The sequence below is a fragment of the Oncorhynchus kisutch genome, linkage group LG3, assembly GCF_002021735.2.
Source record: "Oncorhynchus kisutch isolate 150728-3 linkage group LG3, Okis_V2, whole genome shotgun sequence".
Classification (NCBI taxonomy): Eukaryota; Metazoa; Chordata; class Actinopteri; order Salmoniformes; family Salmonidae; genus Oncorhynchus; species Oncorhynchus kisutch.
In genome coordinates this window covers 39,322,969-39,335,186 of record NC_034176.2, presented here as the reverse complement: position 1 = coordinate 39,335,186, position 12,218 = coordinate 39,322,969, and the positions used below count along the sequence as shown (strand labels likewise).

At 40.6% G+C, this 12,218-nt stretch overlaps 1 protein-coding gene across 4 annotated transcripts in view; it reads right to left on the bottom strand.

The window, feature by feature from the left end:
• hsd17b3 (hydroxysteroid (17-beta) dehydrogenase 3) overlaps positions 1 to 11,623 on the bottom strand; it is a 32,683-nt gene extending 21,060 nt beyond the window's left edge. Inside the window, exon 1 of one of the 4 annotated variants that reach the window (XR_004205647.1) lies at positions 11,085 to 11,623. Coding sequence is in view for 3 of the 4 variants with exons in the window: in XM_020474717.2 (XP_020330306.1) it covers positions 5,105 to 5,255 (151 nt within the window). In the remaining variant the exon portion in view is untranslated. Of the gene's footprint in view, positions 1 to 5,104; positions 5,378 to 11,084 lie in introns of those variants that run through there. The other 3 variants (XM_020474717.2, XM_020474703.2, XM_020474721.2) reach the window with 3 other exon arrangements.
• Positions 11,624 to 12,218: the final 595 nt, after the last annotated feature.

The window sequence follows — 12,218 nt, the reverse complement described above, 5'->3', positions numbered from 1 at the left end:
CCCAGAGTAAACTGCCTCCTACTCAGTCCCAGATGCTAATATATGCATATTATTATTATATTGGATAGAAAACACTCTGAAGCTTCTAAAACTGTTTGAATGATGCCTGTGAGTATAGCAGAACTCATATGGCAGGCAAAAACCTGAGAAAAAATCCAAACAGGAAGTGGGAAATCTGAGGTTTGTAGTTTTTGAACTCAGCCCCTATCGAATTCACAGTGGGATATGGGTTATTTTGCACTTCCTAAGGCTTCCACTAGATGTCAACCGTCTTTAGAACGTTGTTTTAGGCTTCTACTGTGAGGTGGGAGCGAATGAGAGCTGTTTGACTAAGGGATCTGGCAGCAGCCTCGTTTTCAGTTGCTCGTTCACATGAGGTATCTCTCATTCCATTGCTTTTCTACAGACAATGGAATTCTACGGTTGGAACATTATTGAACATTTATAATAAAAACATCCTAAAGATTGATTCTATACTTAGTTTGACAAGTTTCTTTGACCTGTAATATAACTTTTTGAACTTTTCGTCCGACTGGACCTGAACGCGTTTGGATTTGTTTACCTAACGCCCTAACAAAATAAGCCATTTGGACATAAATGATGGACATTATCAAACAAATCAAACTTTTATTGTGGAACTGGGATTCCTGGGAGTGCATTCTGATGAAGCTCATCACAGGTAGGTGAATATTTAAGCTATTTATGACTAATGTTGACTGCGCAACATGGCGGATATTTATTTTGGCTGTTTTGGGCTCTGAGCACTGTACTCAGATTATGCTTTTTCCATAAAGTTGTTTTGAAATCTGACACAGCGGTTGCATTAAGGAGAAGTTTATCTATATTTCCATGTATAACAAATGTATTTTCATCAACATTTATAATGAGTATTTCTGTAAATTCATGTGGCCCTCTGCATGTTTTGGAACTACTGAACATAACATGCAAATGTAAAATAAGATTTTTGGATATAAATATGAACTTTACCGAACAAAACATACAAGTATTGTGTAACATGAAGTCCTATGAGTGTCATCTGATGAAGATCAAAGGTTAGTGATTCATTTTATCTCTATTTGTGCTTTTTGTGACTCCTCTCTTTGGCTGGAAAAATGGCTGTGTTTTTCTGTGAGTTGGTGGTGACCTAACATAATTGTTTGTGGAGCTTTCGCTGTAAAGCATTTTTTAAATCAGACACTGTGGCTGGATTAACGGGAATTTTATCTTTAAAATTGTGCCTAATACTTGTATGTTTGAGAAATTTGATTCATGAGATTTCTGTTGATTTGTATTTCCGCTAGTGGAATCCCAGTCCTAGACAGGTTAAATAAGACAATTAGATATTGTTTGTGTATGTGTACCATTCAGAGGGTGAATGGGCAAGACAAAAGATTTCACTGCCTTTGACTGGGATATGGCAGTACAGTGGGGCAAAAAAGTATTTAGTCAGCCACCAATTGTTCAAGTTCTCCAACTTAAAAAAGATGAGAGAGACCTGTAATTTTCATCATAGGTTCACTTCAACCATGACAGACAAAATGAGAAGGAAAAAAATACATTGTAGGATTTTTTATGAATTTATTTGCAAATTATGGTGGAAAATAAGTACTTGGTCAATAACAAAAGTTTATCTCAATACTGTGTTATATACCCTTTGTTGGCAATGACAGAGGTCAAACGTTTTCTGTAAAAGGTTTTCTGTCTTCACAAGGTTCACACACACTGTTGCTGGGATTTTGGCCAATTCCTCCATGCAGATCTCCTCTAGAGCAGTGATGTTTTGGGGCTGTTGCTGGGCAACACAGACTTTCAACTCCCTCCAAAGATTTTCTATGGGGTTGAGATCTGGAGACTGGCTAGGCCACTCCAGGACCTTGAAATGCTTCTTACGGAGCCACTCCTTCGTTGCCCGGGAGGTGTGTTTGGGATCATTGTCTTGCTGAAAGACCCAGCCATGTTTCATCTTCAATGCCCTTGCTGATGGAAGGAGGTTTTCACTCAAAATCTCACGATACATGGCCCCATTCATTCTTTCCTTTACACGGATCAGTCATCCTGGTCCCTTTGCAGAAAAACAGCCCCAAAGCATGTTTCCACCCCCATGCTTCACAGTAGGTATGGTGTTCTTTGGATGCAACTCAGCATTCTTTGTCCTCCAAACACGACGATTTGAGTTTTTACCAAAAAGGTATATTTTGGTTTCATCTGACCATCTGACATTCTCCCAATCTTCTTCTGGATCATCCAAATGCTCTCTAGCAAACTTCAGACGGGCCCGGACATGTACTGGCTTAAGCAGGGGGACACGTCTGGCACTGCAGGATTTGAGTCCCTGGCGGCGTAGTGTGTTACTGATGGTAGGCTTTGTTACTTTGGTCCCAGCTCTCTGCAGGTCATTCACTAGGTCCCCCCGTGTGGTTCTGGGATTTTTGCTCACCGTTCTTGTGATCATTTTGACCCCACGGGGTGAGATCTTGCGTGGAGCCCCAGATCGAGGGAGATTATCAGTGGTCTTGTATGTCTTCCATTTCCTAATAATTGCTCCCACAGTTGATTTCTTCAAACCAAGCTGCTTACCTATTGCAGATTCAGTCTTCCCAGCCTGGTGCAGGTCTACAATTTTGTTTGTGGACAGGTGTCTTTTATACTGATAACAAGTTCAAACAGGTGCCATTAATACAGGTAACGAGTGGAAGACAGAGGAGCCTCTTAAAGAATGTCTGTGAGAGCCAGAAATCTTGCTTGTTTGTAGGTGACCAAATACATATTTTCCGCCATAATTTGCAATAAATTCATTAAAAATCCTACAATGTGATTTTCTGTATTTTTTTCTCTAATTTTGTCTGTCATAGTTGAAGTGTACCTATGATGAAAATTACAGGCCTCATCTTTTTAAGTGGGAGAACTTGCACAATTGGTGGCTGACTAAATACTATTTTTTTTGGTTTGAGTGTGTCAAGAACGGCAACGCTGCTGGGTTTTCCACGTTCAACAGTTTCTTGTGCCAACTTGACTCAACTGTGGGAAGCATTGGGGTCAACATGGGCCAGCATCCCTGTGGAATGCTTTCGACACTTTGTAGTCCTTGCCCCAAATGAATTGAGGCTGTTTTGAGGGCAAAAGGAGGTGCAACTCAATAGTAGGAAGGTGATCCTAATGTTTTAGGACAATATCAACTGTTCAGAGACTGGGTGAATCAGGCCTTCATGGTCGAATTGCTGCAAAGAAACCACTACTAAAAAGGACACCAATAAAAAGAAGACTTGCTTGGTCCAAGAGACACGAGCAATGGACATTAGACTGGTGGAAATCTGTCATTTGTAAAAATATATTTGGATTTGTCTTACACTATTTTTTGGGCTACTACATGATTCCATGTGTTATTTCATAGTTTGTCTTCACTATTATTCTACAATGTAGAAAACCCCTTGAATGAGTAGGTGCCCAGACTTTTGACTGGTACTTTATACATAAAAAAAAAAGTATAATATAATGGCGAGATGCTTATGTCTCCGCCCTAACAATGAGAGTCGTTGTCCCAAAGGCGGAAAGGCAGACTACAAGATTAGTTCCAAAATAAGCCTATAAAAACACATTGGGTTTATTTTGAACAGATTTTGGCGAGAGTGAAACCTCTCCCTTTGCCTCTTCCTCTCTGCCAACAGTAGAAAAGAGGGGAATATCTTCTTTCTAATGATAACTTTGTTTCACCTCCTAATATTGAGCAAATTACACTCACTGGAGTATCTGACATAGGCTTTGAAAAAGTACCCGTGAGTACCAGTCATGGCAAATTACGCTGTCTGCTGGCACTCTTTCTTGACTTGGATTTACATTTTTGCCAACATATTGCTAACCTTTGTTGAAGCAGCTAAACAGCTGCAATTAGCGAACATGTTTGGAGTAGGCCTGGCACAATTATTGTATAAGCATCTTAATACATTCATTTTAGGAGAAGGGGGAGTCAACATTAAATTCAAGTAGATATGGTTTAACCAATAGCAGTTTTTAATTTGTATATAACATTGGTAAAGTTGAAGGGGAAGCTTCATTTCCAAGAGTTCTATAAACAGTCAAAACCATTATTTTTTTGAGACACTGGTGTCACCAAAGCTGTGTTGTATTCATTAGGTATGTCTTTCAAAGATGCATCACAAGCTCCATTTTTTTTTTTTTTTTTTTGTGCATTTACATGACAATTAAGAATGACCTAAAATTCCATAATCGTCACAACCCTAGTTTGGAGTTAGCCTATTAGCTAGAAAGGTATGTTAGAGTTTACACTTCTTTCAATGTTAATGTAGGCAGGTCAAAATAATGAAAAACTATTGACAAATTTCATTTTGAAATATTGATTACTTATCATCATTCACCGGATAATATGATGGGGGTCCCTGGGTCGCCGGTTTGCCTGGGTAGGAAAAGGTTGAAGACCCCTGCCATACACCGTTTACACTTAGTTTAAAGTATCTTAACGGTGTGTAGACATCATGCTTGCTTTTCCTGGGCTCTATGTCAGTCAGTTCGATAATCTCCCCAGGTGACCCTGTCAGATGACACACTTCATCCCCGCCAGATAATATAATGTGTCAACATAACATCAACGTGATATTAAAATGGCATTGATAGCTGTGGTGTAAAAAAAAAAAACGTCATTTACCCACCTATATTCTATAAAGCCTCCTTACTGATCCACCTAGCTGTGAGTGACCTTATCGAGTGTTTCCCAGACATTTAACGATCTGGAAAATGTTTTAATAATGGGCTTTAATCCCGTTCCAGATAGAACTCTTTGTTCTTCAGTATAATTTGCACAGTGGGGTCACAAGTTGCCACATTTCATTACATTCAGTACAATACCTTAGAAGCAAGTTGAGACCACAAAGTGGAACAGGGACTGAAGTAGGACTTTGTCCTGTAGTGCTCATACAAAGACTGAATTTACATCATTCGTTTTTTAAAACCTCATGAAACGTGTTTACAGATTCTTCTTCCTAATAAGTTACTTATAATCAGTAATGTAACTTCAGCGCATGTCAGTTATTTATTCTGGGTAAACACACACACACACACACACAACCACACACACACAGAGAGAGCTCACCTGCCCACTCTCCCATTGATGTAAAGAAGGAATCTGGCTGCGGAAAGCAAACTCTGGGATAAAGCATCTTAGCGAAGCGGACCATTTTCACTCCATAAAAGACTACGACTGCAGCACCAAGGCAGACAAAGAACAGCTCCATTAAATCCATGGCAGACCCACTGGCTCTTTAAGATTGTCTGGCTGCAACAACAAACTCGGCCTGTGTGTGAGAATGTGTACGTCTGCTCTGACCACAACACAATTCCTCAGCCCAGACATACACACTGGGGAGTGTCAGGGGGAACATAGCCACTCCCCCCACACGCACCTCTCCTGTAGGCTACACAAAGCAAACACACACACACACACATCAAATCAAGCTACACCTCCCCTTTCAGTTTAGTACCAAGCACTCAATTTGTCAGAAGTCGTCTCTGCCTCTCTGTATCAAATTCCGATGACTGAGTTAGAGTAGAAAGGCTCTTGTGCATTTCCTACCAGCTGCCTTCTTACTGAATCAAGACAACTTTCTGGAAAAAGCCTTAGTGCTACCCATATGGTATGGACTGTATGTAAGCTATTTTGACATGAGTTACATAGAAAAAAAACAGCCATGATTGCCAGGAATCACAACTGGAAATAGGACGAGTCTAAAAAAAAATATTTTTTATTTTTTAATCGGCACCCAAAAATACCGATTTCCGATTGTTATGAGAACTTGAAATTGGCCCCAATTAATCGGCCATTCCGATTAATCGGTCGACCTCTATCTTGGATACTCAGTTTCACCAGCACATTGAAGAAGACACAGCTGTGCACAGGCATGGACTTTAACTGCTTTATTTGTACTGTTTGAAAATGCATGTTGGCCTTCTTAAGAATGCATCAAGGAGACTATAGTAAATGGAAAAAACAGAGACAAACCCACGCATTTGCCCAATGCAAGTGCTTGTATGCAGCAGGCACAAACAAGAAAATAAGTGTAATTTACAGGTGACCTAAAATCTTGGGAATAATCTATTCTGATTCTCACACACTCTCCCCAACATTCCCACATAGATCACATCATATGACAGTTGATTCACTGATCTTTTGACATCTTTCCTTGTGGACCCATTTTATCCATGGATAACAGGGAATATTGTGCCATTTTATCACCCTGAACCACAGTTCATCAAAAGGCAGAGTGTGGTAGGTCAATGGCAGAACTTGAGTTGGGAAGTGCTTGATCAAGCCAGATGGCTGAGGTTTGTGTGCTTGTGTCTTATCAATTTAAGGGACAATTTTGACAATAGCCCATCTGTAATGTATTTTTGTAGGCAAAAAAACTAAACAATAAAACAATTACACTACTCTATACTGAAGATGGTAAGTACATGCAGTACTAATTACTGTAATTGCAAAATACATATCAGTATTTCTAAAATGGGAAATAGTTAATTATCTCAATCTTGTGGTTAAATACTATTGTCTTCATTCAAAAGGTAGCTGCTGGTGGCAACAAATATGCTCTTTCATCAAAACGCAACTTCCCTTACGAAAAAGCACTATGGGATTCCTATAGGAAACTATACACTGAGTGTACAAAACATTAAGAACACCTGCTCTTTCCATGACATAGAATGACCGGAAGAATCCAGGTGAAAGCTACAGTATGACTCCTTAATGATGTCACTTGTTAAATCCACTTCAATCAGTGTAGATGAAGGGGAGGAAACAGGTTAAAGAAGGATTTCTAAGCCTTGAGACATGGATTGGATATGTGTGCCGGTTTGTGCAACACTGCTGGGTATTTCCACACTCAACAGTTTCCCGTGTGTATAAAAATAAATGGTCCACCACCCAACGGACATCCAGTCATCTTGACACAACTGTGGGAAGCAATACAGTCAACATGGGCTAACTTGTGGAACTCTTGACACCTTGTAGACTCCATGGCACAACGAAATCAGGCTGTTCTGGTGGCGGGTTATGTTTTGAACACTCTTGTATCTGTATCTATGACAAGCAGGTGTTGCTGTGGGACGAGAGGAACACGTGCTAGCCTCTCAGTGAGAATGCCCTGGGTGGAGGAGTGTGGTGACTGAAGTGGCATCCTACCCATGAGCACTTGCGACTGCCACATCCTTCACTGCCAGGCAAGCAAGCCCTGGGGAGTCTGAACGGGGCTAGCCTGCACAGGCTTTCACCACACATTCGAGCGAAGCGTGAGAGCTGAGGCTAGACAGTGACATGATGCTCACATGAAAACTTAACCCTTTACAACTACCATGTCTGATTGTTTTTAAAGGGGCAATCCAACAGAAAAGGTTTATAGAACTAATTGTAGTTTAAGAGCTGGTAATGTTTTGTCATTGTGTCAAACATGGATTTTTCACTTGTTCCTCTAGAGGGCAGCGGAAGAGCATGTTCTGTCCTAAGCCTACTACACAACTACCTGTCCTACGGGGGCAGACTGGTCTCACTTGTCCCTGGAACAGCCTCCTTCCCTGCTCCCATCTGTAGACCACAGAGCAAAGACAGAGAGCCATGAGGATTAGGTATGATTCTCCAGCTAGCAGCTTCAACACCTCCTTGGAGGATGACGCAGGACATTACATACCTGGGCGCATATCCCTGCCACCTGCTAGCTCTGTGGGAGGCCCACCTCCTTATTCCAACCCTTCAGAAGACAGCACTGCAGTGTCCTGCCTAATAGCCAGCTGCTCATTATATGACCACATGCTTCATGTATGGCGCTGGTACTGGAGGTAGCCTGCACCAAAGGAGGTAGCCTGCACCATGAAGGCCCAGGGGATGAGAGAGGGAGAGGAGCTACGGACGAGGGCAACGATTGCCAGGCAGGAGCACCACCACCAGGTTTATTTTGAGACTTGTTTTGTGTCATTGGTCAAGCCCACAATATCAAAGGGGTATAATAACGCAGGATCAATGAGTTAGCCAGCTAACTTTAACAAACAACCAGAAAAAACTATCGATTTTCTGGTTCATTAAGTTAAACTTAGTGCCTTCAGAAAGTATTCATACTCCTTGACTTTTTCAACATTTTGTTGTGTTATAGCCTGAATTTAAAATGGATTAAAAATGTAGATGTTTTTGTCACTGGCCTACACAAACACAATATGGAATTATGTTTTTACAAAGTAAACAGTATTCAACCCCTTTGTTATGGCAAGCCCAAATAATGCTTGAAATTGTTAATGATAACAAAAGAAACGGAATGAAGTTTAAGCACAGGCAAAATCCTAGACGAACACACTGGGGGATGAATTCACCTTTCAGCAGGACAATAACCTAAAAACAAGGCCAAATCTACACTGGAGCAGTTTACCAAGAAATGAAAATGGTTGTCTAGCAATGATCAACAACCAATTTGAAAGCACTTGAAGAAATTTGAAAAGAAAAAAAATGGGCAAATGTTGCACAATCCAGGTGTGGAAAGCTCTTAGAGACTTACCCAGAAAGTAGTGGCTCAGGTGTGAATACTTATGTAAATTAGAGTTCTGTATTTACTTTTCTAGAAATTTGCTAACATTTCTAAAAACATATTTTCACTTTCTCATTATGGGTTATTGTGTGTAGATGGGTGATACAAAAATGCATTTAATGAATCTATAATTCATGCTGTAAGGCAACAAAATGTGGACTAAGTCAAGGGGTCTGAATACTTTGACGGCATTGTATGTGCTTTTGGATGGGTCACTTAGACCATGGCCATATCAAGTTAGTTTAAAAAAAATAAAAAGTGATTTCCGAATATTTATTCAAGTTAGCTGGCTAACTCATTGATCCCACTTTGTAGTACACCCCTCTGGAGGCAGAGGCAGAAGAATGCATATTATATTTCACACGACCCTACCTGCCTCGCTTATTTCAATGTTCAAAACAAAAAACACAGAACAACCAGCACCAATTCTTTTTTTTGTTGCTTTTTTGAAAATGGAATGGAACACTTTTGGTAAAATCCAAAAAGAGTGATGAAAATACATATTCACATGTAGATGTTTACTGAAAGTGCTATATCTTGGAGACATTACTTCCGACATGGCCCCATTGTTGGCAACCATATCAACAGTGGACAAATTAACAAAATACTAAAATATGTTTGAGTGAACTATCCCTTTAACTTAGGCTTCCCTGATGAGTGCATCATGGATTTGTTACAACTGTTGCGCTGAGAAATGATGTTCCAGGAAAAGCATTGGTATTCAGAAAGTATTCAGACCCCCTTACCTTTTTCCACATTTTGTTACATTACAGTCTTATTCTAAAATGGATTAAATACATTTTTCTCCTCATCACTCTACATACAATACCCCATAACGACAATGTTTGCAAATGTATCACAAAAAAAAAAAAACTGAAATACCTTATTTACATAAGTATTCAGACCGTTTGCTAGGAGACTCAAATTTGAGTTTAGGTGAATCCTGTTCCCATTGATCCTCATTGAGATGTTTCTACAACTTGGAGTCCACCTGTGGTGAATTCAATTGATTGGACATGATTTGGAAAGGCAGAAACACCTGTCTATATAAAAAGGTCCCACAGTTGCCAATGCATGTCAAGAGCAAAAATCAAGCCAAGAGGTTGAAGGAATTGTCGGTAGAGCTTTGAGACAGGATTGTGTCTAGGCACAGATCTAGGGAAGGGTACCAAAACATTTTTTGCAGCTGAAGGTCCCCAAGAACACAGTGGCCTCCATCATTCTTAAAATGGAAGAAGTTTGGAACTGGCCGCCCAGACAAACTGAGCAATCGGTGGAGAAGGGCCTTGGTCAGGGAGGTGACGAGGAGCCCGATGGTCACTCTGACTGAGCTCCAGAGTTCCTCTGTGGAGTGTTAGAGTGGCCAGACGGAAGCCACTCTTCAGTAAAAGGCACATGACTGCCCACTTGGAGTTTGCCAAAAGGCACCTAAAGGACTCTCAGACCATGAGAAACAAGATTCTCTGGTTTGATGAAAATAAGATTGAATTCTTTGGGCTGAATGCCAAGCATCACGCCTGGAGGAAACCTGGCACCACCCCTACTGTGAAGCATGGTGGTGGCAGCATCATGCTGTGAGGATGTTTTTCAGCGGCAGGGACTGGGAGACTAGTCAGGATCGAGGCAAAGATGAATGGAGCTAAGTACAGAGACATCCTTGACAAGTATCTGAATGTCCCTGAGCCTGGACTTGAACCTGATCGAACATCTCTGGAGAGACCTGAAAATAGCTGAGCAGCTAACCTGACAGCACTTGAGAGGATCTGCATAGAAGAATGGGAGAAACCCCACAAATACAGGCATGCCAAGCTTGTAGCGCCATACCCAAGAAGACCCAAAGCTGTAATCGCTGCCAAAGGTGCTTCAACAAAGTACTAAGTAAAGCAGGCCTGAGCTAATAATATCTTGCAGTTGAGGGAAATTCACATATTTTCCTTTCAATTGCAAAAACTCAGCAATCTCTGACTTCAGGTCCCCCACTCTTTTAAGCACCTTCCCCAAACTCAGCCACCTCACGTTTGTGTGGTAGGGGAGATCTGCATGAACGACTCAGTCTCTTCCAACAGTGAGACAAACTGCCTGTGATTTAAAGATTTTGCTAATGAAGTTTACAACTTTAGTGACTGTATCCACAACATGGCTAATTTTCAGCACACATTAACGGATCACTTCCTGATGAATAATGCAACGCAGGAAACAAATATTCTGATCTGGGTTCAGCTCAGCTACTTGATCTTGTATCTTTTTCAAAAGGCCAATGGCTTTTTCCTGTCAAGTTTGGGCACCTATCAGTGGTCACACTGCATAACTTTTCAAAACTCAGTCCCAGCTTTGCCACGCACTTATTCACCTCCAATAAATATTTCCCTGTTGTGCTCTTCATTGACTGCACTGAAGCAAGCTCCTCTGTAACTTCAAAGTCTGGGGTTATGCCTCGTAAGAATATCGACTACGCAGATGTGCATCACTGCTCTCATCCAGTGCCAAGGAGAAATATGTGAAATCCTTTACCATGTCTTTCAACGGTTGTTCCATATTCTCTGCGATGTCCTCAACACGCCGTGTCACCTCAACATGCTGTTTCATGTCGGGGCAAAGTATTGCTGCAGTCAATTAAACATTGTTTAATGAATTCGCCCTCAGCGAATGGTTTGCTATGTTTAGCAATTTTGTGGGACAGTACATAGCTAGCTCTCGCGATTCCGTTGTTTGCTGAATGCAGTTTTGTGAAAAGTCCTTGCTGCTTTTGTAACTGAGAAAGCAACTCTTTCGATGCACTTGCGCTCTGCTCAGAAGATATACTCCTATATTTCTCTGCATGCTTCGTCTGGAAGTGTCGGGACAAGTTGTAGTCTTTCAAGACCGATGCTCTCTTTGCATAGTAAGCACACAGCTTTCCCTGATTCCTCAATAAAGACATATTTCAATGTCTACTCTTGCTGGAACACCCTACGGTCATTGTCTACTTTCCTTTTCTTGCGCAATTTTTTGCGCAATTTGTAGCTAGCTATTTCTAACTGACGTGTCAGACCGTGAAGTCACCGTCCGTCCTTGTGCAGTTATTTTTACATGCCTTCAAAATAAATGTCCCACAAGCGGTGGGAGTTAAATCATTACACAAAGGCAAGTATTCATTGGCCTTTTAATTTGAATAACAAATACGTTTGTCAAAATCTGAGCATGATTCCGGGGGCCAGCCTTTGTCCAAGCCTGAAGTAAAGGGTATGAATACTTATGTAAACGTTTTTTTTCTGTTTTAAATGTTTTTATGAATTTGTAAAATTATCAAAACTGTTTTTGCTTTGCCATGATGGGGTATTGTGTTTAGATTGATGAGGAAAAAAACTATTTCATCCATTTTACAATCAGGCTGTAACTTGTAACTTTCCGAATGCACTGTATATCATTTTTGAACAAGACATTTACTGTATTTGGATCACCAGGCTTCTCTTTGTTCTGTTAACATTGTGAAAGCCTATTTGGCAAACATCTAAGCTTAGTTGGATATCATCATATATAGCTGTACTATGATCAATTGACCATAATGATTTTACTTAGTGCAAAACCCATCCTAATAACATGTATCCAACATGTGTATTGATGGTTTAAAAAATAAATATCTAATAAATAAAGTAGTAAAACGTC